General features: G+C 37.2%; 3 protein-coding genes across 3 annotated transcripts; 1 reads left to right on the top strand and 2 right to left on the bottom strand.

Annotated features, from left to right (window-relative positions):
* Positions 1-543: 543 nt before the first annotated feature.
* LOC121372288 lies at positions 544-1014 on the bottom strand (the record flags this gene model as incomplete). The annotated part of the gene is made up of 2 exons (XM_041498580.1): positions 544-819; positions 861-1014. Coding segments are annotated over 2 exons (267 nt in total), but the record flags the coding sequence as incomplete, so codon positions are not given.
* LOC121372618 (fructose-2,6-bisphosphatase TIGAR-like) lies at positions 1012-10928 on the bottom strand. Its single transcript, XM_041499043.1, has 5 exons — positions 10773-10928; positions 8308-8345; positions 5451-5644; positions 5137-5247; positions 1012-3526 (listed from the first exon to the last, which is right to left on the bottom strand). The coding sequence occupies exons 1-5, from the start codon at positions 10811-10813 to the stop codon at positions 2489-2491; spliced, it is 1422 nt and encodes a 473-aa protein (XP_041354977.1). The 5' UTR covers positions 10814-10928; the 3' UTR covers positions 1012-2488.
* Positions 10929-11089: 161 nt separating this feature from the next.
* LOC121372617 (glutamyl-tRNA(Gln) amidotransferase subunit A, mitochondrial-like) lies at positions 11090-26954 on the top strand. Its single transcript, XM_041499042.1, has 10 exons — positions 11090-11239; positions 13346-13505; positions 14444-14639; positions 16420-16659; positions 18142-18317; positions 19479-19591; positions 22953-23145; positions 23639-23756; positions 24234-24439; positions 26716-26954. Exons 1-10 carry the CDS (start codon positions 11216-11218, stop codon positions 26886-26888), a joined length of 1599 nt encoding a protein of 532 aa, XP_041354976.1. The 5' UTR covers positions 11090-11215; the 3' UTR covers positions 26889-26954.
* Positions 26955-27927: the final 973 nt, after the last annotated feature.

Here is a 27927-nt window from a genome sequence, read left to right as displayed (position 1 = left end):
TAAACGTATCTTCTACCATAAACCAACAGAAAGGAGTTTTTAAACATTGTCAACATACAGAATGTTTCAAATTTGGTAAAGAAAAAAACAAAACAATAAAAAATGGTGAGAAACACTGAAAAATTCCACTATTCCCCATTTTTCCTAGCAATTACATAAATCACAGCAAAGAAACAAACCATTAAGAAAACATTAACCCCTCAAAAGCCTCGAAACTCCTTATGCAAAACATATTCATGCCATTGGAAATTGTAAGAACAATTTTATTCGTGTGTTGCTTATGCAAATCTAATTTTTCATAACCTCTTTTGTCTTTACACAAAATTTAGGGCTCCATTTACCTAGATATAATGTGCCAAATTTAGGGCTCCATTTACCTAAACATAATGGGTTATGCCAAATTTAGGGCTCCATTTACCTAGATATAATGTGCCAAATTTAGAGCTCCATTTACCTAGATATAATGTGCCAAATTTAGAGCTCCATTTACCTAGATATAATGTGCCAAATTTAGGGCTCCATTTACCTAGATATAATGTGCCAAATTTAGGGCTCCATTTACCTAGATATAATGTGCCAAATTTAGGGCTCCATTTACCTAGCCATAATGTGCCAAATTTAGGGCTCCATTTACCTAGCCATAATGTGCCAAATTTAGGGCTCCATTTACCTAAACATAATGTGCCAAATTTAGGGCTCCATTTACCTAAACATAATGGGTTATGCCAAATTTAGGACTCCATTTACCTAGATATAATGTGCCAAATTTAGAGCTCCATTTACCTAGCCATAATGTGCCAAATTTAGGGCTCCATTTACCTAAACATAATGGGTTATGCCAAATTTAGAGCTCCATTTACCTAGATATAATGTGCCAAATTTAGAGCTCCATTTACCTAGCCATAATGTGCCAAATTTAGAGCTCCATTTACCTAGCCATAATGTGCCAAATTTAGGGCTCCATTTACCTAAACATAATGTGCCAAATTTAGGGCTCCATTTACCTAAACATAATGGGTTATGCCAAATTTAGGACTCCATTTACCTAGATATAATGTGCCAAATTTAGAGCTCCATTTACCTAGCCATAATGTGCCAAATTTAGGGCTCCATTTACCTAGACATAATGGCTTATGCCAAAAGGAAAGAAGTTAAATCGATTTATTTTTGCATAACCCAAAAATTGGCTGAAAATGTTCAATTCTTAGAGGCCTGATATTAGATTGAAGAAAAAAACAACGATGTTTGAAAAACGTGTTTCTAGTTATTTAAAGTCTGCTAGGAATCTGAGCATGGTCAAAGAGAAAACTCAAGCAACATCTATAACAAGTTGGCTTAATGCATTTCAATATAGTCGGGAACCAAGTTTACACAACTTTATGTTTTTAACAGTAGTAGGATCATATTTTCAAAATACAAATGAACTCATAAATGTACTCATCAAACTTTCAAAATAGATGACAAAAATCTAATACACCACTACTATATATATATATATATATATATATATATATATATATATATATATATATATATATATTTATATATAATATATTGCTACAGTACTACTTTCAAAACATCCAAGAGTGTAAGGGACCACAAACCCACATTACAAAAACTACAAGTTCTGGAACAAAAACAATGTGGGTTCCACCAATCTGGTTTCAAACAAAATCCCTCGTAATGCAAAGAGATGTATTACAAACTCGGAAGACGTAGGTTATTTGTATTTCCATTAATTACCATAACATACACGTACACAATTACTGATTGAAATCCATAACAAATTGCCTGCAGTCAGTTTTACATTTAAACAACTTTTAGCACTGAAATCGGAGGCAAAAAAGGTTATAGGACCTTGGAGGACAGAATAATTATTAAATTAGAATACCAGCCAATGGTAATTATGCTCAAAACATCATACAACTATACATAACTCTGAAGATGTATCTCTTGTTGCAGCTAATTGCTAATAAAGTGAAGCTGGGTAAACTGAAAACTAAGAAAACCTGTGTTAATTATAACCGATATAACCCTTCTGCCCAATGTTTGACCATTATTGGGAATCTTCGTAACCTGTGTTGGAAAGCTCCATTGACTAATTAAAGAGGACAGAACAGACTGTAATTAACGCAGCAAGCTTGAAATTAAGACTAATAAAAATTAATACCATGTGACTAATATCACTACCCTCCCCTAACCCCAAATGTATTTAGGCACAAAATGTCTTGCTATCAACACGTCCAACTGTTACTAATTAATTAATATTTAATTAATTAACCCAAGATTTCCCACTAAAATTCTATTTGAAAACACAGGTTACTCATGAATAATAACATCTTGTGTATACCGGTGTGTTTTTTAAGTCGCTTCATGTAACTAGCAATCTACTACGTGATACAATACCCCCTTAATTATAACAAAGGAATCTTTTCTAAGGATGAACAACTACTTTCGAAATGCATGTTTCACGGCAGGATAGGTGCCACTATAACGTTCCTTGTGCATCTGGAATATCCATTGACAGTAAGTGGTCTTTATCGTGAAGCCGCAGACAGGTTATGATGGGTTTATCGGAGACTTCGTCAACAGTTATGGTAAACTTCGACAGACTTGCGTTGGGACCGACACGCAGTGCATGGCCCTTGCCGCCCGGCATCCTGCATTTGAAGTCCTCAATCATGTGTCGAATCAGCTCCTTGAGAAGTCCACCATGGCTAACAACGAGAACCTCGGCAATGAAAAGAGGGGTGCCGTCAGTGTCGTCGAAACTGCTATTCCGACCCGAGCTGACACTAGAGACGCTGGGAAGACGGTGCTCTAGTAGTGGCGAGAGAGACACGTTGGGGCAGTCGGGTGCGGCAGTTTTCGTTGGTTTGATGATCGTTTTGATTTCAGAGTCATTGAATCGACCATATATGGAGGCGGGGTGTCGGTGTGAAATTATCTCCCTTGGGTTGGCATTGTCTGTGTAAAAATGAACTTGCGATGAGTCATCATCATCACAGGTGTGCGGTGAAACGGAGATATTAGGACAGCCAAACTCATCGTCGTCCGGGAAACCCGCTTTCACAACCTTCCTGCCACATCCCGATCCATCGTCTTCACAATTATTATTTTTTATCCGGCCATCACTTTCGTTATGAGAAGTTTGTTTAGCCTGACTTTTAGGTGGGCTATCGTTAGTTCTTGGTGTTTTATTTGCTGGCTGGTTGCCACTAGCACACGGGGCAGTCTGTAACACACCTGTATGTTGATCCACCGCAGACCCATCTTCATGACGTGGCCGTTTCGATATACTCTCTGGTTTGTCTGGTGCGTCTGGGAGACAGCTTTTGTTGCTGAGATTACTGTTGCTGTCGCTGTGGCCAGCCAGGGTGGAGTCTGTGTTGGGGTTGACACTATTGTTGAGGCTGTGACTCACTCGTGTTTTGATGGAGGCCGGAGTGTAGTCCACCTCCTCCACGGCATTGTTCTTCAACAGATCAAGAAGGTCGTGGAAAAATGACTTTGCTCTTTTCCGAACCTTAAACAAAGAAAAAAAGAAGCAAAAGTTTATATCATTTTTTAATCTGACATTTTCCACATCCATCTCCCTACCAAAAAAAAAAAGAGAAGAAGCCTACCCACCATACAGTACTAAATATCAGAAAGTATTTTATTAAATAAGTATTATCACATTAGTTAATCTATGGTAAATGTAAATATCTTTCAAAAGACCTGACAAGAGATAGTATGTTCTTTTATTTTTCGATTCAGTTATGTACAGAAATAAAAAGCAAATTTTTTGTTTGATATAAGACTTTTGTGTAATTATAGATCCCTCCTACAATACATGCATTTAATGCTGCTGACAATTACATCCCCCATGTGATCCCCCAGCCCACCAACATACAACTACACTTTAATTTTTTTGTTCACACTTAGTGAAGAACGTCCATAGGTGCAGCTATAAACTAAATTTCAGATATAGGACTTATTGCCATGAAAGGCTATCACTTCCACTTTGCTCCACACTCACCTGGAAGCTTTTAAGAGTGTCAAATTGATTACCTTGTAATAAAATGTTTAATATATTTTATTTCACACTTTGCTTAGCACCATTTAAGGAGAGTGATCTTCAACTTGCCTTGATTTTGCTCCTGGTGAAGACCGATAGTTTGTGACAAATGGAGCTAAATACCCCAGGAAATGTAGATTATGATGGGCTTAATGGTTACTTCACCAACAGTCACTGCAAGCTTAATGGTTACTTCACCAACAGTCACTGCAAGCTTAATGGTTACTTCACCAACAGTCACTGCAAGCATAATGGTTACTTCACCAACAGTCACTGCAAGCTTAATGGTTACTTCACCAACAGTCACTGCAAGCTTAATGGTTACTTCACCAACAGTCACTGCAAGCATAATGGTTACTTCACCAACAGTCACTGCAAGCATAATGGTTACTTCACCAACAGTCACTGCAAGCTTCATGGTTACTTCACCAACAGTCACTGCAAGCGTCATGGTTACTTCACCAACAGTCACTGCAAGCTTCATGGTTACTTCACCAACAGTCACTGCAAGCATAATGGTTACTTCACCAACAGTCACTGCAAGCTTAATGGTTACTTCACCAACAGTCACTGCAAGCATAATGGTTACTTCACCAACAGTCACTGCAAGCTTAATGGTTACTTCACCAACAGTCACTGCAAGCTTAATGGTTACTTCACCAACAGTCACTGCAAGCTTAATGGTTACTTCACCAACAGTTACTGCAAGCTTCAGACTTGCATTCATCATCCAACTGTCGATGATTAATCACTTTTTTATAGTCGTGTTATTTGTTGATTCTGTTTTAGTGTTATATTCATTCATTCCAAATGATTTTTGTGCTTATATCCAATTACGGTTCAAACATGCTGTCCTGGGCACACACCGTAGCTATCATTGGTCTGTCTGTCGAAGACAGTGGGTTAGTGGTTAGCAAGAGAGAAGTCGGTGTAGTGATCTTACACCTACCCATTGAGTCATTAAAACTCACTCTTGGTGGGAGCCGGTACTGGGCTGTGAACCCAGTACCTACCAGCTGATGACTCAACGATGACACCACCGAGTGTAGTATTATAAAGTAGAACAAACATGGTACCTCCTCTATATGCTCTGCACCACATGGCGTGAAGTTGGTCACTGTCACACTCTTGCTCTTGGCAGCTGCCGTCAATTCCCGAAACGTTTTGCCCTCCATGACACCATATTTCTGACAATTAAATATATATTGTTATGACACAAGTTTCAAATAACCTACAGAACTCTGAACTCATGAAATGTGAAAAATCATAATCCTGAAATATGTAAAAACTGCTAAAATGCTTTATATGAACCACCTGTCTTCGTAATAAAAAGATACAAATGTATGATAATTTTGAGCACATTGCCAGAAACGAAACTGAAGAAACCCACCCTTTCTCTGAGACGCCGGTCACTGATGATAGAGCAGTGGTTGTACTTGTTGGCCTCAACAATAACCTGAGCTGTCTGGGTTGCTCGACTGAGGTCGCTAGCGAACACGTGCGTCCACCGTTCATTCTGAAGACGACTGCCAACCATCAGCGCCTGCTGACGACCAGTTTCCGATAAACATGTGTCAATCTGTCCTGCAATTCCATAAAAACATTAACATTAACTCAGATCACCCTGCTCAAACAAAGAGTGTTTATTAGTAAGCAGCAGAGGATGATTCTTGGTAGCTTCGACTGTTGCTTACAATTGGCTACAAGTACAACCTTTTGTCATTTCATATTTGGTTAAAAACAAACTTTTGTTTAAATAAGTAATTTGTAATGATTTTTGAGAAATTACTCTGCACACGGCTAGCTCTGGGCCAGCAGAAAATGTTTGCCAAATTATCTTTTAAATTTAAAAAATGGCAGAAACCCAGTTATTTTCTAACAAAATATAATATATTTCATGAAATAATTTTGCCAAATTAAGATAAAATTCGCCAATTATTTTTGAAATTTGCAATTTGTGAATTTGGCCAGTGCCAGATCTAGTCCTGCTGCACATTTGGAAACTGTCTTGGTGAAACATTGAAATTTGTATCACTATGATACGCTGACTATGGACAGAAATCAAGATGACAAAAGCAACAACCAGTAGGCTATCCGCGATTACTCGAGTACGAGCCGAGTCTAGCAAGACTCGAGTCCATTCACAACACTTGAGTACCAGCTCTCTACATCGAGACTGATTTGGTCACATATGCGACTATTTTGTTTATTTGAGGACTAAAACATTTCATACTATCTATATACAAATTCAAGTAGGTACCATCTGGCTCCTAGATGGAAAAATTAATGTAGAGGGTTGAGTACCCATGCAAGGAAGAGCATGCACTTTCATTTAACTATATTTTACGACATTTTGCCATATGCTTGGCACTGGTTATATTATACGGCTATGAGACATGGAGGGAAACTTGAATGTGTGGAATACAATACAATGGTATGATGTGGCATCCATGTTCAGTGCTGAAACTAAGATGTATAATGCTATTTTACTTTATTCCTTAGTCTCATTATCATCTAGTGTAAGTGTCGGGTCGGAGTCGAGTTTGACCCATTGAGTACTAGAGTCAAATATTTTTATTTAGACTTGTGGAGGCCCTCATAACTAGCACTTTTGTGTACATGCAATGTGTATTTGTCATTTCCTTATCAATGTAGCACTGAATTCAAGTGAAGTTTAATTACAAATGTATTTCTTGTTATTGCAATGCTTAAACTTGTATTATCAGTGTTTCCCCTAGGGGCCGGAAGGACCCCGCACCGACCCTGTGTATTTTTTTACTGGGACCGTAAAAATTGTAACCATTAAAAAAAGGGACTGTGATTAATTTGCCGATATTATATATATAAAAAAAGAAAGCAAATGCTAGTAGTCATAAATATACTAGTATTCCACAAATATGTACATTGTTAGAGCCCGGTGGCCAGTGAGGGGAAAACAAATAAACCATCATGATGATGATCGCATGAACCCACCCCCCCCCCCCAAAAAAAAACAAAATCAACCAACATCGATCATATGTAAAAAGGAAAACAGATCTACAAGTCAATACTTTCGATTTCCTTTCACATGCAACAGTTCACTAATGAATATATGGTCACCAGTAATCTATGCCCCATCCCTGAAATGAATATACTTACAGATGTAATTTTATTAAAGTCCAAGTTAACAATGCAACATTTTGGTGCAATTTTCCTTTAACTACTAAGTGACTGGTACCCAAACAGTTGTTACTCTACTGGTACCCAAACAGTTTGTTACTCTAACACAGAGCAGGCGCAACAAAATAAATGGTGACCAGTCTTGTCAGATCTAGGTTTTTTTTTAAAGGTTGCACATAACCATATTGTTTTAAATAACTTCAAAATGTTTTTTTGGTTTGGTCTGTTTTTGTTTTTGTGTTGTTTTTAAAATTATATTTAAACATTACATAATTAAATTTGCAAGACTTGAAAGAAAATATTTTTAAGTGCATTATATGATGAATTAACACAAATTTAAAAATGTACCTACATATAAAAAAAAATATTTACTTACTTTTATTTGTTTTATCAGTCACCGAGTGATTACAATTTAGAAGGTGAATTTTTTATCATGACCAGTAAATATTTTATCCACTGATCAGTATGGGAATTCTAGAACCCCTGATATACATACAGAAGTAGGGCTAATGAATATTCAACCATGGATAATTAATTTTTAAAATTACCAATCCCATGGTTAGTGGATTTTTTTTCAATTCTAGAAGACCTGGGTTTTACTTTTACTAGTTTTAGATAAATAGATAGATAACAGATAATACATATTACAATCAGTAATTCAGTAATATGTATTATCTGTTTGTGCTTAGTCTAATACTTTTATACTTCTTTTCAAATTATTGTTTTGACATTATACAAATATTTAATAATAATAAACATTATTATTAAAATCTATCTTAAAATATCTCCTTCTATAAGTGTACATGACACCTTCATGTATTCCATAATGCATCTAAAAACAACTGGAAATTTTAAAAAACATTACTGGGGAGCATGCCCCCAAACTCCCCTAGCATTTTCGCACCCTTTGGGGGCTCAGTTAACGTCAAACTATTTTGCCAACCCTCTGAACAAAAATCCTGGGGGAAACACTGTTTCAGTATTAAATGATAATCTTGCGCTTTCAAACTAAAATCTGGGATTCACGAAAACACAGATTCTTGGTAAAAACACAGCCTAATTCTGATTAAGTTGATAGACATAATTACCTTGAATGATGTTTTCTCGATTAGCAACCGTTTCACCACTGAAAAATCAAATTAAAGTTACAGGTAATGTTTTTTGTTTTTTTTTAAAAACCTTTATTATTCCACATCAATGACAATGTCAGGGTTGTGGAGCCCTGAATCACTGCCTTATAATACAGTAATAATATTTTAAATTAAACAAATAAATAACAGAAATATAGCATCGATATGGAGAAATTAACTCAATAAAACTTCTTTTTTTAAAAAGAGGAAAAGAAAAACACCAGAGAGATAAAAAAAGGAGAACATTTTAAAAGAAAGAAAAACAGATATTATTAAAGAAATGATGGATGTTTTATTTTTTTGATTTATAATTATTATTTAGCAATCTTGAAATTTAGCAAAAAAAACTAAACAAAAAACCCCATATTAGCGACGTAACACTTTAGCGAGGTCATTAAAAACAGCTTAAGTTGTAGGATCAACTGAAATAATACTTTTGATGAATTTTAACGTATATGCAGTTTATAAACATTTTTTGGAATAGTATATGTCTCTTTAAATTTAGCATCTTGTATAGCCTCACGAAATTTGCTAAAATGTTATGCTCGTGAACATTTACTGATTTACAATATTTTAAAATTTTGATTTGAAACATCAACTGATTACAGTAACTACATAATTTTGTACTTACAAATTTCGTAAAGGTTAACTTTAAAATACAAGGCTTGAAATAGTGGCCTGTGAAAAGCAGTCCGATTTATTTTTAGACCTAACAGGTGAAATAAAAATTGACCTGAAATAATTACCATAAAAAATTGCAGGTGATTTTCAAGAGCTGAAGCTCTGCACGTGATATTGGTATATTTTAATTTTATAATGCTCTAAAATACATCTCAGACAATCTAATTTCCAACACTGTCTCAAACCTTCGACTTGCCCAAGTTGTTTTATTTCCAGCAGGCCATATTTTTTCTCAGCAGGCCATATTGCATAATAAGGTATAAAGTAAAGTTTCATTTCATTTTAAGTTATTTTCGTGCTTATATCCAATTAAGGTTCAAGCACGCTGTCCTGGGCACATACCTCAGCTATCTGGGCTATCTGTCCAAGATGGTAGGTTAGTTGTTAGTGAGAGAAAAGGGTGTAGTATGTGGTCTTAAAACTCACTCTGGGTGGTACCGGGCTGTGAACCCTGTACCTACCAGGCGTATGACCAATGACTTAACCACCGAGGCTGGTGTAAAGTTAAAACCAGCCAAAAGTTTGTTTTATTTAACGACGCCACTATCTAGAGTACATTGATTTTTTATCTTATTATCGGCTATGGACGTCAAACATATGGTCATTCTGACAGTTTTTTAGAGGAAGCCCGCTGTCTCCACATAGGCTACTCTTTTACGACAGGCAGCAAGGGATCTTTTATTTGTGTTTCCCACAGGCAGGATAGCACAAACCATGGCCTTTGTTGAACCAGTTATGGATCACTAGTCGGTGCAAGTGGTTTACACCTACCCACTGAGCCTTTGGAGCTATCACTCAGGGTTTGGAGTCGGTATCTGGATTAAAAATCCCATGCCTCGACTGGGATCCGAACCCAGTACCTACTAGTACCAGCCTGTAGACCGATGGCCTAACCACGACGCCACCGAGGCTGGTTCGTTTCCAATAAAAGCTAATTTGATATATTAATCACCAATACACACACTACAGGAAGAAACCTGTCAGCACCTAGTATGTACATGTATTTGACTAGAACATTATTAAAAGGGGGTGCTGTCAAATTTCTTCTTGTAGTGTATGTATTAATGATTAATATGTGAATTATTTGTTATCATCGAATTGGAAAATAATCAATGTAATGGTATTTACCGCCAAACGTAGGGTTATGGATATATTAGTGTGAGAAATTGAATAGATGCCTATCCGGTGGTAGGCAGCCATTCTGTGTTTTCGCTATATATATCTCTCTGGCTGAGAGAGTTATCATAACTGTGCAAATGTCCGTCTAGCTCTCGATTAGCAGAAGACAGCGGCTATGAAAACCGATTTGCAAATTAATGTTTGGAACAGTGTAGTGATCTCTGAAATTGCAATGTGTTACTAAACAAAATCTTCCCTACTACCATGATGCATTATGATTCTATGGAAAGCTCTCACCCCTACCCCCAATATGTGTGATTGGGGCCAACCCCCATTTTTTCAAAATATATCAGGTATTCCATTTCACAATTTACAACAAAAAATATTTTATTTAAAAAGTGTTTTTGAATATATTTGTTAATATCTTATTTTTATATAATACTTATATAATTAGTCTACTCCTAACTACTATAGTCTATGGTAAGATCCAGTGTATACGATATCGCAAGCCAAATTTGACCCATCAAGCGCCCCGAATCATGTCCGATGTGTCAATAAACATACAAAAAAAGCCTTCCAAGTTATTATCACCATTAGAAAGAAGCTACATTTACGAAACCTACTGTCTAACAAGAGTTAGCGAAGCTGCGATCAGCTTTCCCATCGTCTCGGAACTCAAAGAACATGGTCATTAAGCTTTACGAACGAGCAACTTCCAAGACAACTCAGGTACCAGACATATTCTTTCCCCATTGCCAGACTAAGACGAAAGTTTCCATTGGCTGTTCTTTCCGATTTAGTAAATATAAAATTTGGAATACTGAAACAACAGATAAACTAAAAACAGCCAGCCTTTCTTATCATACAATTTGTGCTACTTCATATATAAACACATTTTAATAAATTAATTTAAGACAAAACGTCAACTTCAGAGATTTGTTATTGCAACTAAAAATTATGTCGTTAGTAATTGATCCTTTGTTCCATGTAAGACGTAAAAGAACGAATAAAAATACAACTGACGGAAAGAGGCGAAGAAGAGATATTGCATAAGTTTACCCTTGTCATGCTTTCGTTATCACTAAAAGAGGCAGGTATTTTATATTAGTAACAGTGTAGGAATAACACAGTAATTGTGCAGCCTTTTCTATTGATTAGTTGTATTTCTTGAAAAACTACTTGTAGTGAAAAATGTAGGCACCAAGTAATAATGTGAAATAGGTCACTAGTTGAAGAGTATACCATGATAAACTTAAAGGCAGGATAGCACAAACCATGGAATTTGTTGAACCAGTTATGGATCACTGGTCGGTGCAAGTGGTTTACACCTAGCCATTGAGCCTTGCGGAGCACTCACTCAGGGTTTGGAGTCGGTATCTGGATTAAAAATCCCATGCCTTGACTGGGATCCGAACCCAGTACCTACCAGCCTGTAGACTGATGGCCTACCACGACGCCACCGAGGCCAGTCATTGATTATTTAGCCTCCTTTACTATGTTTTAACTTCATATAGGCCTGGGGCGGAATGTAGCCCAGTGGTAAAGCATTCGCTTGATGCACGGTCGGTCTGGGATTGATCCCCGTCGGTGGACCCATTGGGCTATTTCTGCCAGTGCTTCACAACTGGTCTAACAAAGGCCATGGTGTGTATTATCCTGTCTGTGGGATAGTGCATATAAAATATCCCTTGCTGCTAATCGAAAAGAGTATCCCATGAAGCAGCGATAGCGGGTTTCCTCTCTCACTATCTGTGTGGTCCTTAACCATATGTCTGACACCATATAACCATAAATAAAAATGTGTTGAGTGCGTTGTTAAATAACGTAGTAGTGTTGATATAAAGCTGCTACTGGCAGTAGCTAGTGGGAATTTCCCTATTAGCTCAGTTGGTAGAGCACTGGACTCTTATACTGAGAGTCTGTGGTTCGAATCCCTTCAGTGAAGGTTGATATTTTTCTGTTACTTTGGAGCCGACGTAGGGACTGGGTGTATCTTAACACATTTCATTTCATTTTATATAGGCCTAAGGCCAAATAAAAATGTTATAAACACAGACCTATACTCTCAGTGCATGGTATGTTGTCATGTTGAATGCATGGCATTCTCATTTACAGTATAAAACAGACTAGTTAAATGGTCTGTGTACATCAATGTTGAGTCATGAATGATGGGGATTCTGTAAACTGACTCATTTGGTGCTTAGGGTAGTTTTTTAACACTGATTATGTTGAATGCATGGCATTCTCATGATGATAAGAAACTGACTTACGTGGCGTATGATTTTGATGTGGTATGTTGAATGCATGGCATTCTCATACTGTGGTTAAGAATACTATATGTCACAGTGTACACAATGTATAATTTGGCAAATATTGAATGTATGGCAGTCAAGAAAAAACTGCTTACTTAACTGCTCAACTGAAAATGTTTGAATAGTTGATCCAGTGCTGGGGCAGGCTGCAACTTCTATTCATTATATAATGAATGTTGCACCAGGCATTCTCAATAAATAGTATGTGACAGAATTGGAACTTTCTATCCACAAGTTTGTGACTTGTTGGTTGTGATTAGAGAGATCCAAGTGACAGTTGCATCATTATTTCATTGTTGAATTTCATTTTGTTCTTTTATTATTGTGAATTGCATCTCCCACGTGTTGTCAATTACTGGTCAGTCAGACTGCTATGGGTAGGGGTTTGCTTCGTTTGGCTTCTGCTAGCAAGCAATGCTATAAAGCTGGCTGGCCATGGCAAAACTAGGCATATTTACCATATGTTGAATCAAACGTAGCAATGTGTGGGTCCACCTTAAATTAGTGCCCACCCTGAAGAGACATTCCCCTCCACTAGAGATTATGACTCCCACTCCAGATGCTGTTACTATGGGCACCTAGCCTACTGTAACTGGGAGGGGTGGATGCATTCATTGGGTGATTGGGGTAAGCTGTTACTAACAGACCTGTGAGAATTGAAAATTTGCATAAACCATTTATGGGTTAAATTATGCAACAACAAGTTCAGGTAACCCATTTCGTTTTTTCGTAGCCCATCATGACCACGTAAACGATATCATAAACTCAGTGCGCAAACAACAAATGGGTTATGCAAACTATACTTATGTAAACGGTGCCTGAATGAAACTATCGCTCTCGCCTGTCTGATCTGTGGTTGCTACAATGATCATACTGAATTGCAGGTCTTGAGTCGCTTCAAGGATGGAAAAGTATCACCAACCGAATTGTGTACAAAATGTTTGGAACGACTGCGGAAAGTGAGAGAGTTGAATGCCTTCATCAGTGAGTTGCCGGAGAAAGTGCAGTCTGAAGCCAGTCGTTCCTCTCAAAGGCTGCTCGATGGCAAGTGTCTTTTATATTGTTATAGATATTATTGTCTGTGTATACCTAGCAGAAAACAAATTGGAGGAACATTACACAGTAAAATTGTGTAGTGATCTCTAAAACATGTGTAGTGAATTGTGACACGATACAGAACAAAGTGCTCCTTGCAGTCCTAGCAATGCATAGCTAGAGACAACCCTAGGATCTGACCTATATCACTTATCCCTCAATCAATTTTCTCTGCCTTCCAGCCAGTTCCTCCAATGGTAATGCACTCACCTGATGTGCGCTCGGTCTAGGATTGATCCTTGTCAGTGGGCCCATTGGGCTATTTCTTGTTCCAGCCAGTGCACCATGACTGGTATATCAAAGGCCGTGGTATGTGCTATCCTGTCCATGGGATAGTGCATATAAAAGATATAATAAATCAATGTGCTCTAGTGGTGTTAAACAAAACGATGTTTAACCTTTCATAAGGATGTTTTTGAGCTCAGGTCCAGTGGACCACCGTACACTCATTGTGCTAAATATGGCATATAGACATGAATTCCATAAATACAGTCGTAATGATGGAGGCTGCCATATTTGTTCTCTAACACAGAAGTGACTGTATACACAATGGCCGTGTACATAGCCTTGGCTAATGAGTTCTGGCTATCTACACAGCAGTCATATTTTGGAGAGATAACCCAGTGTAAGGCCATCAAACCTCACCTAGTTACATCTAGTTTTTAATATTTCCTATCTACTTAGAACTACATGTATTATTAAAATTTGTAAAGATCCATTCTGTTTTCTCCAATTATGAATATTATTTACCTCCACATACTTTTCATCAAGTCCAATGGACACTAAAAATTGCTGGGGACCCCACAAACTCAAATCATGATGGTACATATAATATATTGGTGAACAAAAAGTGATCATTCAGACAGTTTTTTATTTTAATTTTATAGATAACCCTCCCAGAGTATTGGAAGGCATTCCCATTTCATACAAGGATAACTTCTGCACTCTGGGAGTTAAAACAACATGTGCATCCAAGATGTTGGCTAGCTACGTTCCTCCCTACAATGCCACCATGGTGGAGAGAGCATTGCAGCAGGGAGCAGTCCTCATGGGCAAGACAAACATGGATGAATTTGCTATGGGGTCAGTGAGCACAATTTATAATTTAATAAGTATGATATTTAACTTCTCACGCTTTGTATTGTGAATTGTAAGTTAGTTTTCACGGCCTGTATAAAAGTTCACAACTGTGATTGTGCTCTGATGAGGAGAGGGTGCCTGGCACACAACCTTTGGGTAAAAATAATTTAGTGCCAGCCCCAACACATATTATCCAGTGGCGTAGGAAGGTGCCAAAAAGACACACTTTTACACTATTATAAAGCAAAATACCTGAAAAGTGGGGAGGCACATGCCCCCTTGCCCCCCCCCCCCCCCCCCCCCACTTCCTACACCAGTGTAAATAATATCACTTCATTTCCAACACCACCCATACTAATACCTTTTAACTTCTACCAGCAATCTATATGTTCCTACCATGGTTCTATATCTTAGCATTCTTTCATCGTTATCTGGTTTCTAACTTTTAAAAGATACATTGTACCGGTACATATCATAATTCTATATTTCCCCAGTTTGTCTGGATTATCTGGTTTCAATTAAGCTATCTGGTTTCTAACTTTTAAAAGATACATTGTACCGGTACATATCATAATTCTATATTTCCCCAGTTTGTCTGGATTATCTGGTTTCAATTAAGCCTACATACCAACCATGTGTATGTTTGCTTTTTGGATGCGAAAAAAGCCTTTGACCGAGTAAATCACTGGACATTATATATGACACTTTTGAAAAAAGGCGTGCCTACTTTTGTAGTTCGCTTTCTCAAAGCATGGTATTTAACCCAATTGTTTAGTGTAAAATGGGGTGCATATATTTCCTGTAATTTTAATGTAACAAATGGCGTCCGTCAAGGTGGGGTAATGTCACCCTTATTATTTAATATATATATTGATGACCTTAACCTACAGTTGTCAAAATGTGCAGTTGGGTGTAATGTTGGTGGGGTGTTTCTAAATAACTTCAGTTTTGCTGATGATATGTCACTTCTTTGCCCATCTATTTCTGCATTAAGAAAAATGTTAACGATTTGCGAGAAATTTGCAGAAGATTATGATATTATATATAATACAATGAAAACTGTTTGTATGTGTATTGAGCCAGAAACTCTGAAGTTGATCAATGTGCCTTCGATATATTTGTGTGGTGATGTACTGAAATTTGTTGACAACTATAAATATCTAGGTCATATCATATGCAAAAACATGAAAGACGATAAAGACATTAAACGACAGTATAGAGCCCTTTGTGTACGTGCAAACATGTTGTTGCGGCGATTTGCAAAATGTTCAGAATCTGTTAAAACACAATTATTTGTGAGTTATTGTAGTAATTTGTACGCGGGTGCATTATGGGTGAAATTTAAGCAGGATACCATGAAAGATCTTAACATATGTTATAATAATGCATACCGATGGATGATCGGACAACGACGACCATACAGTGCCAGCAAGATGTTTGTCAGTCATCGAGTAAAAAGCTTTGGCGCTTTACTTCGCTCAACAGCATATTCGCTGAAGAGCAGAATCGAAACAACTTCAAACGACCTACTTGCCCACCTGCGGTGTACAACTGTGTACGTCAAATCTGTATGTGTAAATCGCTGGCACAAGCTGCTGTATATTATGTAATCAGTTTTGTAAGTGATGTTTATATATGTTCTATGGATCTCTGATCTGAAATAAAAATCTATTATTATTATTATATCTATCATTTATTTCCTGTCTGGTCTGTGAAAAATGTCTCAAATAATGATTATGTTAAGGACACACTGATGTAATGAAATTGTATTGGTTTATTTTAGATCAACCAGTACAGAAAGTACTGCAGGTCCTGTGAAAAATCCATGGAAGTTCAAATTCAAAAAATGCAAATCATTAGATCATGGACAGACTTCTAATACCAGAAGCAGCTCATTGGCTAATAAGAGCAGTTTGCCTGACCAATCAGCATCCTTGGTAGAAGAGGAAGATGGGGATTGGTTCCTTGCCGGGGGTAGTTCTGGAGGAAGTGTGGTGTCAGTTGCATCTGGTGTTTGCTGTGCGTAAGTTAACAACTTAGGTTTGGTAGAGTTTGCTGTTTAATAGTGGCAGAGCACAATATTTCACGTGAACCGCCGTTCTGTTCACATGTTGGTTACACAAAATTAAATTTACGCGAACTGCAAATCGGTTACGTTTTGACCCATTGAAACATGCAAACTTCACAATTACTGGAAATTTATTCATGCAGGCATTCTACTAGTATTCCGACAAATGTTTTAGACTGATTTTTAGATACTTGATGTGCAGCAAACCAGTAGACAACATTATATTGCAACAGTTGTAACTTATAACCAGTCTAAAGTTAAACTAAATTGTCAGTATAGTTGAGCCAAAAGTTTTAAAGAAATGTGCATGGACTGCTGGGGACGGGCAAATTATCTGCTGCTATTTTATCTCTAAAGGAATACATGTAGACATAATATTGGATTGTCTATAATTTTACAAATGTTGAAAACGGTTTTAACGTAAGCAGGAATCCAAAAGTGTCACAAAAGTTGAAAAAATACTAACATCACATAATGAGCTTTAAAAAACAAACATTTGGAATGTCACTGTAGTATAGAAGTACATTTACCATCGATAAAGTGAAAGTAGCATATATATTTTTTATTAGTCTAATCATGCACCAGTGAGTGTTGTGTGTTAGTCTTCAGAGGAACCAGAGAATGGGTATTTTCCCTCCAAATGTACCTATTTTGTTTTAGTACTGGGGCTGATATTTAGTCCTTTTACAATATTGTTAACTTCAGGAAGCATTAAAGAATCTGTTTTATAAAATGTTTTCTTAACATTTGTGACACCCAATAGCCAATGTATATTTTTGTGCTGGGGTGTCGATAATCAATTATTCATTCATTCATTCATTCATTCATTCATTCATTCATTTTGTATTTTGTTTTAACTTTATTTTTGAGCTAAAAATTATGTATTTAAAATATAATTTCAACGCAACTTTGAGGTAACCCATCAGGTAACCCGTGGGATATGCAAATACAATTCACGTAACCGAAAAATTGGTTACCTAGGTAAAAACCATGTGAACCAACTTCCAGTTACCTCAGATTTTGAAATATTGTAACATGGGTGGTCTAAATATTTGTGAATATCATTCGGAAATCATTAGCTATCTTGTACACAAAATTTATCACATCCTAGTTCATTGTACACCCGTTAAGCCTATTTTCAGTTTGTTACACATTATTTACGATAATGAATGAATGTTTAATGACACCCCAGCACAAAATTACACATCAGCCATTGGGTGTCAAACAAAGGTAAGTATTTGAATAAGATTAAATTAAAAACAAAACTTGACAGTGTATATAATTATCTAACAAACAAAAGAGTGTAAAGAGCTGTTGGTAGAAACACAATACAGGTCTATAATGTAGTGATAAGTGACCACCCTGTATAATCGAATCTAGATGTATAGTTGTGTATTCCATTTCAGTATTTAGAGACAAAATCTCCATCTGTTTTAGATCTCTTGGTTCTGATACTGGAGGATCGACCCGACTTCCGGCATCGTTTTGTGGAGTTGTGGGACTGAAGGCGACATACGGAGTTCTGTCCCGACACGGACTGATCCCACTTGTCAACTCCATGGATGTGCCTGGAATAATCACACGCACTGTCGATGACGCTGCTATTGTACTGAGTATGAACATTGGAGTTTTATTACGCCTACTGTTATTTATTTATTTATTAAAATATATTTCTTTTCAACTTCACCTTTCTTAAACACAAATGCATGTTCCCCAAAAGATAGTAGTCTGGGGCCTAATTCACTAAACTCTCGCAACTTTGTGATCTCGCAGTGCAATGCTAAAAGATTTGCAAAGAGGATGGTTTTGTTGTTTAGCAGAGCCTAAGAGATCTTTGTGAATTAGGTCCCTGGTTGGAAGGAAAAAGTTAGCAAAAAGGAAAAACATCTGAACCACAAAAGCGAAAGATAAAGAAGCAAGTTACAATCACGTGATTGGAACAGGAAGGGGTGTGCATTAGAATAATTTTAGCCCATCCCATTGGCTGTTGGGATGTTCGACCAGTAATTTTTATAAAAAAACCATTCTTTAATTACAATATGTTTGACCTCTAATAAATGCTAGCCATGGAACACCAGTGGGGAATTGTCATAACTTACTTATTTCTAAAATGTTTTCTTCATTCTTTTATGAGGCGGGACAGCCTAGTGGTAAAGTACTCACCTGGTATATCAAAGGCCATGGTTAGACAAATAGGTCATTTTCACAGGCACCACAATTTTTATTTATTTCCAGGCCTATATGTGCTATCCTGCCTGTGGGATGATACATATTAAAGATCCCTTGCTACTAATGGAAAAATGTTATGGGTTCTTCTCCAAGACTTTATGTCAAAGTTACCAAATATCTGACATCCAATAGCCAATGATTAATACATCAATGTGCTCTTGTGGTGTCGTTAAACAAAAACAGACTTTAACTTTCATTCTTGTATTATCGAGGGCAGGAAGTAGCTCAGTGGACCCATTGGGCTATTTCTCGTTCCAGCCAGTGCATCATGACTGGTATATCAATTGCCGTGGTATGTGCTATCCTGTCTGTGGAATGGTGCATATAAAAGATCCCATGCTGCTATTAAATTGAAAAGAGTAGCCCATAAAGTGACGACAGCAGGTTTCCTCTTGATATCTGTGTGGTCCTTAACCATATGTCCAATGCCATATAACCGTCAATAAAATGTGTTGAGTGCATCGTTAAATAAAGCATTTCTTTCTTTTTTTCTTTCTTTCATTCTTGTATTATCTGATATGTGAGTGTTGTCGATATTATTTCAGATACACTGGCTGGTCATGATGTCATGGATTCCACTACTGTCCGGGACAAATTCCAGCCTGTGACACTGCCTGATGAAATATCGGTGAAGAATCTCCATGTTGGAATTCCCAAAGTAAATTTCTCTTCAACTTCTTTCTTTCTTTCACTTTTGTTGTGTTGGTGTTTTAGAGTGGATTGTAACGTTAGTAGGATTAGAGTAAGAATATTCTGATTTTATCAGAGTTCTGTTCTTATGCATTAAAATGCACTATTATAATTATGCTTACTTTGTCTCTGTCAGTGTTTGACTAAAATGTCTTGTGTGCATGTCTTAGCTGTAGCTGATGCCAGTTACACGTTATAAAATCTACTACTTTCGGTAATAAAATTTAAGCACAATAGTATGAAGTGACTGCAGACCTTCGTTTTTGATGGGCACGAGCGCTAACACGCCCGTCAACCCCTGTCAACTCAATCTGACGGGCGCAAAATAATGCGCCCCTAAATTGAACAAATCATGCTTGTATTTTTATTTAATTTTTTTAACTCTGCCATTTTAATTGTTTATTGAATCCAATCCACAATGCCACAAACCTTTCCATTCTGTTCACAATGAACTTCCTAAAATACTTTTTATAAATTAAAACACGATTGGTTGGTTACATCTATCTTTTACACTGAGCCAATCAGCTAGGAGTTCACTTATTATTAACATCTCGTCGGATTTGTTTTGTTTTGTTTAATTTCATACAATGCAGGTAATGGTCGCACAAAAAATAATAGGTGCGTTGTCAAATAATTCTATGATGTGTATAATGTTTATACATGTTGATATCACAGTAAATGCGTACACCAACAACAAACGAATTTAGTAAAGCAGGTTTTGTTTTTGTTAGCGACGTACTCCAGACATTTCTACTTTCTGTTTCACGATACTGCCACGTGATTTAAAGCCAGTGACATTAACCTTGGTAGATTCAGATTTCTAGTACATGTAATCGGTTGACGGGCACCTGAAACAAACATACACCGATTTAATTTCAACTCAGTAATTCGAATTTACCGAGTGTAGAGCATGTATATTTTAACATTAAATTTACATTAGGTTTGTTTGTTTGTTTGTTTGTTTTTTTGTTTTGTTTAATGGGTTGCTATGATTCGAGTGTATAATAACTACAGTACACCGATAATAAAAGCTAATCCTGTTTGTAAAAATATATATTTATAAAAATTGTAGTCAGACATATTTCGGTAGAAAACAATAGATGTTGACATTTTCTCTGTCATGACAGTATTTTATTTTATTTTTTTAAATAAAGAATTTGCAGGTGCATAACATGTATATTATGATATCATGATAAATGTGATAACCCTGTGCTATGTGGTTATTACACTTTTACATTCAGTTCACAGGTTTGTGTCCATGGAGAAATCGTATCATTCTGCAATGAAAACTAAAATTATTGTACTTGTTTTAAATAAAACAGAATAAGCACAAACAAATTAGTTTCAATTCCTTATTCATAAATAGTCAACAGATTATCATGATTCAGAAAAAAAAGAAGAAAGAAAGAAACGTTTTATTTAACAATGCACTTAGCACATTTTATTTACGGTTATATTGTGTCGAACATATGGTTAAGGACCACACAGATATTGAAAGAGGAAACCCGCTGTCGCCACTTCATGGGCTACTCTTTTCGATTAGCAGCAAGGGATCTTTTATAAGTACCATCCCACAGACAGGGTAGTACATACCACGGCCTTTGATATACCAGTCGTGGTGCACTGGCTGGAACTTATAATACATAAGAAATTGATAAATATTGTGTTCATGGTGTTTCTTTTTCTTGTGTAAGACTGCAATGGCCCATTCCTTCATCTTTGAGAATAACCATCATATTAGTTAAATTAGGATATTTATTTTGAAAACACAAAACATTAACCCTTAAGATATTTAATTTAGAAATCATTACTCCTCAAACTTAATCATGTTCATGGGTGCAATTCCTATCGGTCTCTTGCCTCTAATTCTGATTATTTTGAGGGGTGAGATTTCCCCCTCTACATGTTGAGGTGTGTGATTTCATATGCATGTACATATAAATTGAATATTTATATTTATTTAAAAAAAAAAAACCCTATTAAAAAAGTCACATATTTCAAGTACCCGTAACTACATGTATTAATAAGATTAATAAGGTTAGAAAAAGTAGATAAATGATTGGTACTTGCCCTGTGGCAAAGTAATGTTTCTAAAAATACCAGCCTCGGTGGTGAAGTGGTTATGCCATCAGTCAAGAGGCTGGTAGGTACTGGGTTCATATCCCACCTGATGCAGTGGGGGATTTTTTATTCCTTTACTGGCTCTAACCCTGAGTGAGTGCACTGCTTGGCACAATGGTGAGGTGTAGGCTGCATACACTGAGTTTCACCCACTTCACGGGTGCAATTATGAGTGTGTGTCCCAAGTGTATGAACTCCCATGGGGGATGATTACCCGGCATACACTGCAGGCTCTGTGTACCCAGGGCTCGGGTGATACCGAGATAGCTGTCAGTGATAGCTCACTGACAGCAAGCATGAAGCACGGCCCTGTCAAGTAATCCCGTACTGAAATAGAAATACTGCGGTTTCACCATTCGTCTTAGCATCATCCATGTTTGTAATGTCCAAAAACAAACACATGTCTTTATCTCCGTATGGATGGGACATAGCCCAGTAGTAAAGTGCTCACCTGAAGCGCAGTCGGTCTAGGATCAACCCCCATCGGTGGGCCCATTGGTTTATTTCTTGTTCCAGCCAGTGCACCATGACTGGTATAACAATGGCTGTGGTACAATGTATGTGCTGTCCTGTCTGTAGAATGGTGCATATAAAAGATCCATTACTACTAATGGAAAAATCTGGTGGGTTTGCTCTTTAAGACTATATATCAGATTTACCAAATGTCTGACATCCAATGATTAATAAATCAGTGTGCTCTAGTGGTGTCATTAAATAATTTTTTTAACTTTGTGTTAAATGTTTGTGGTGGTTTTTTTTTGTTGTTTTTTTAAACTGACAAAAAATAATGTTTGTTTTATTTAACGACGCCACTAGAGCACATTGATTTTTTATCTTATCATCGGCTATTGGACGTCAAACATATGGTCATTCTGACATTGTTTTTTTAGAGGAAACCCGCTGTCGCCACATAGGCTACTCTTTTATGACAGGCAGCAAGGGATCTTTTATTTGCACTTCCCACAGACAGGATAGCACAAACCATGGCCTTTGTTGAACCAGTTATGGATCACTGGTCGGTGCAAGCGGTTTACACCTACCCATTGAGCCTTGCGGAGCACTCTCTCGGGGTTTGGAGTTGGTATCTGGATTAAAAATCTCATGCCTCGACTGGGATCCGAACCCAGTACCTACCAGCCTGTAGACCGATGGCCTAACCACGACGTCACCGAGGCCAGTCTACAAATTGTGAAATCGTGGTATTTCAGGAATATTACGCCCCTGGTGTGACACCTGATGTATTGGCCGCGTGGAGCCGGGCGGCGGACATGTTTGAGCGAGCCGGCGCCAAGGTATCCCAGGTGTCCCTACCTCACACACAGTACTCCATCGTCTGTTACTCGGTCCTGTGTTGCTGTGAAGTGGCCTCCAACATGGCCAGATATGACGGAATCCAGTTCGGTAAGTATCGGCCACACAAATATTGTCTGGAATGATTTTTGAAATTCGACTTTTTGTCTATGAATACCTTTGCAGTCTGATAGGAACCGAGGTGACCGCGGTAGCAGACCCCACCCCACCCCATTTGGGAATGAAAATGTACTTTTTTTACCTACACTTTATAAATATAGATAAAAAAGTGGCTTGTGCCCCCCCCCCCCCCCCCCCCCCCACCACCACTAGAGATTCACTAGATTGTTCCTCCCACTCCAAAAATTTTTCCTATGAGAACTTAGAAGTACTTTCTATAATTTCATAACATATCTTGTTAAAATCTGTAGATTGAGGGTTTTTGTGTTATTATTGTTACGTAAAATACCTTGGTGAGATTTCAACTTTATTGAAAAAGGCTGGAATGTGAGAATTATTGAGAACTTTAAAAATACAATGTCTTATGTCTTCTCTAGATCCACTAATTAATTATACTTGAAAAGGTTTTTTTTCTTTTGTTCAGGTCACCGTGGTAATAATGATGAATCCACGGATGAGTTGTACGCTCTGAGTCGTCACGAAGGTTTCAACACTGTCGTCCGCAGTCGCATTCTCACGGGAAACTGGTATCTTCTACGAAAGTATGTTGTTTGATAATTCCTCCATTTGTGTTGGGCGTTTTTAACACTTTTCCTCTATAGTCCTATCACATTTAACCTAATACTATATAGACTTTAAATTAAACTGATATTGAGCATGTGATTTCTGTAACAGATCAGATGATTGGTCAGTCAGCATTTAAAGAAAACCATGTTTTATATTTAGTGTCTGATCTTGATGAAGTTGGATGTTGCACTGCCCAGTATTAATTTATTTATTTATTTATTTATTTATTTATTTATTTATTTATTTGTTTGTTTGTTTGTTTGTTTGTTTGTTTGTCTGTCTATTTTATGTTATTAAATTAAAAAACAAATTATTGGTCTGAATTATTTACAACAATACAATAATTATTCCAATATTTGCTTCTGTGAGATTTGGATCATTGATCATTTAATCTCACATCTGGTATTGGTATTTTGATTGCTGTTAAGGAGAAAAATATTTTTATCTTTCAGAAACTACGACGATTATTTCATCAAGGCTCAAAAAGTGAGACGCAAGATCAGTGAAGACTTTGCGAAGGTTTTTAACAGCGGTGTTGATGTTCTCTTAACTCCCACCTCCCTAAGTGAGGCTCCCTCCTACAGACAATCCAAACAGATAGACCACCGAGCGCTGTCGGAGCAACAGGACGTCTTCACTCAGCCGGCTAACATGGCAGGTTTGTAAGTTGTGATAGAGTAATGCAAACATTGGAAAAGAACCATTAAAGGTATCAGTAACATGGCAGGTTTGTAAGTTGTAATGCAGACATTGGAAAATAACCAGTGACCCAATTCACTAAACTGTCTAAAGTTCACGATCTCGCAGTGCAGTGCACAAGACTTGCAAGGACGATACAGTGATGCTTAAGAGAGTTTCAGAGAGCTGTGCGAATTAAGCCCCAATTCTGATACATTTCCTTTTTTTGAGTAATGAGAAATTCAATGCCAAATATTTTAATCTGGGGCATATGCTTATGAATATTAATTTACTTAATTTATTTGCATTAAATATGCTGTAAAAGAAAACTTTTGCCTGATATTTATTGTTGTTCCTGGGTGTCATTAGTTGGGGTTTTTGGTCTTCCTTACTCCCGGCTTCATTCTCTCCATTCGAGGCGGGACGTAGTCCAGTTAGCCCATGGGCCAGAGGCCAAATTTTCATGATTTGGTACCACCCAGAGGGACAAAGGCTCATAGGTTTTTTTGATAGGTCTATGCATGTAAATAATGAAATGAGATGATAGCCTTCCGTATCGAGTAGCTTTCTGACATTTTCACCCTGAAAACTGAATAGTGTGCAGAAAAAACTCTGAAGCAAATTTTTGGGGTAGGGAAAACTTAATTTGAAATAACTTTCCTTAGAATCACCCTATCATAACAATTCACCACTCAAAATGTGTGTTTTGAAGCCCCCTATCAATTACACATAATATGCAAATGAACCTCAAAAGTAGGTCATCAAAGGTCAAAAGGTCACCGATTTTGGGTCGAGCTAAAATTTGCAGATATCAGCTTTGCCTCATCATTTATTGGGACATTTGCCAAAATGAGGCCTAGAAATGGCTGAAAATTGTGTCAGAAGGAATTTCCAACCATTTAAAGGCTCCCATGTTCAGCCATCTAGAAAAATATTGAAATGGAAACAAATGAGCCAAGGTCAGTTTTTGCAGAAATTGATACCTTGATAATTGATGTCCCAATAGATGACAAGGCAAAGCAGAAAACAACAAATTTTGAGCTCAACCCAAAATCAGTGACCTGATGACCTACTTTTGTGGTTCATTTGCATATTATGATATGTAATCATCAGAGGGTTTCAAAACACACATTTTGAGTGGTGAATTGCTATGATAAGGAAAGTATTCCAAATTAAGTTTCCCCTACCCCCAAAATTTGCTTTGGAGTTTTTTCCGCACACTATTCAGTTTTCAGGGTGAAAATGACAGAAAGCTACTCGATACGGAATGCTATCATCTCATTTTATTATCTACATGCATAGACCTATCAAAAAGCTCTATGAGCCTTTGTCCCTCTGGGTGGTACCAAATTCTGGTCTGGCCCATGGATTAAGTGGTAAAGTGTTTGCTCAATGCGCAGTTGGTCTAGGATCGATCCCTGTCGGTGGGCCCATTGGGCTATTTCTCGTACCAGCCAGTGCACCATGACTGGTATATCAAAGGCCATGGTATGTACCATGTCTGTTGAATGGTGCATATAAAAGATCCCTTGCTGTTAATCGAAAAGAGTAATCCATGAAGTGGCGACAGCGGGTTTCCTCTCTCAATATCTGTGTGGTCCTTAACCATATGTCTAACGCCATATAACCGTAAATCAAATGTGTTGAGTGCGTCATTAAATAAAACATTTCTTTCTTTCTTTCACTCACTCCATTCATTCAACCATCCCATCCCATCCATTTATCATTTCATCCCATCCATCCATCCATCCATGCATATTTCTATTCATCTACTCATCCATCCATTCTTTCACTATCTGTTCGTCCATTCATTTGTTTATTTATTTTGTTTATTCACTGTTTCATTTATTTTCCCATCCATCCATCCCTCCATCGACCCATCCATACATCTATTCATCCATCCATCCATTTTTTCATTATCTTTTCCTCCATCCATTTATTTATTTATTTTGTTTATTCATTGTTTCATTTATTTTCCCATTCATCTATGTATACATATGTTCATTCTTTATATTGATTGATTGATTCATTCATTCAACCATTATTTTGTTTATTCATTTCATCACTTGTTCATTCATTCTCATCTGTTATGACCAAATTCATCAAAAGAGTTGTATAGTGTCTGAAAAAAAGCTATTCAGGCATACTGCTGTATCTGCCAATTTTATAATATTTACATTACAAAACTCTATTTCTGTGTATGTAATATGTTTCCTCGGAGCTGTATGTTCAGTCAGACTTTGTCATTTTTTCCAGGGATTCCAGCTGTGACAGTCCCAGCATGTCTGTCATCTAACGGTTTACCAATCGGCCTGCAGCTCATGGGACCACACTTCAGTGAACAAATGTTGCTAAGTACCGCAAAGTGGTTTGAGCAGAACACAAGATTTCCATATTTAAACCTAGACTTTTTAGACAAGCGGAGTTGACAACTGGCCAGTCTGTGATTCTAGGAGAGAAAACATTTAAGCGTATATAAAGTGGTTTGAACAGCTGATGTCTTTTCTGTTTGTGTTCATAGATTTTCTTTAGCATGAACTGATTTCGCAGCTGGTGTATCCATCATTAAATTCTTATGGCAGTGTTATATAAATGCTACAAAGCATTTCAAACTAGTTAGTTGTATGCGTCTAACTATCTACTTGTTGATCCAACCAGTGCTCCATAAGTTATTCAACAAAGGTCATGGTATGTACTACCCTATCTGTAGGATGGTGCATATAAAAGATCCCTTGCTGCTAATAAAAAGTAACCTATGGAATAATGTAGCAGGTTTCCTCTCTCATTTTATGTGTGGCTCTTAACCATATGTCCGACGCCATGTAACCATAAAGTTAAGTGCTGGGTGTGCCAAGGCCAATAATATATTTCAACCTTGAAACTGTTCAGTCACATTAGTACATTACTGGGCAGTGTATATTATTTTATGTGTGGCTCTTAACCATATGTCCGACGCCATGTAACCATAAAGTTAAGTGCTGGGTGTGCCAAGGCCAATAATATATTTCAACCTTGAAACTGTTCAGTCACATTAGTACATTACTGGGCAGTGTATATTATTTTATGTGTGGCTCTTAACCATATGTCCGACGCCATGTAACCATAAAGTTAAGTGCTGGGTGTGCCAAGGCCAATAATATATTTCAACCTTGAAACTGTTCAGTCACATTAGTACATTACTGGGCAGTGTATATTATTTTATGTGTGGCTCTTAACCATATGTCCGACGCCATGTAACCATAAAGTTAAGTGCTGGGTGTGCCAAGGCCAATAATATATTTCAACCTTGAAACTGTTCAGTCACATTAGTACATTACTGGGCAGTGTATATTATTTTATGTGTGGCTCTTAACCATATGTCCGACGCCATGTAACCATAAAGTTAAGTGCTGGGTGTGCCAAGGCCAATAATATATTTCAACCTTGAAACTGTTCAGTCACATTAGTACATTACTGGGCAGTGTATAT

Source organism: Gigantopelta aegis, chromosome 4, assembly GCF_016097555.1.
Source record: "Gigantopelta aegis isolate Gae_Host chromosome 4, Gae_host_genome, whole genome shotgun sequence".
NCBI lineage: Eukaryota > Metazoa > Mollusca > Gastropoda > Neomphalida > Peltospiridae > Gigantopelta > Gigantopelta aegis.
Note: the sequence above shows the minus strand (reverse complement) of the source record. Positions and strands in the feature narration are given on the sequence as shown.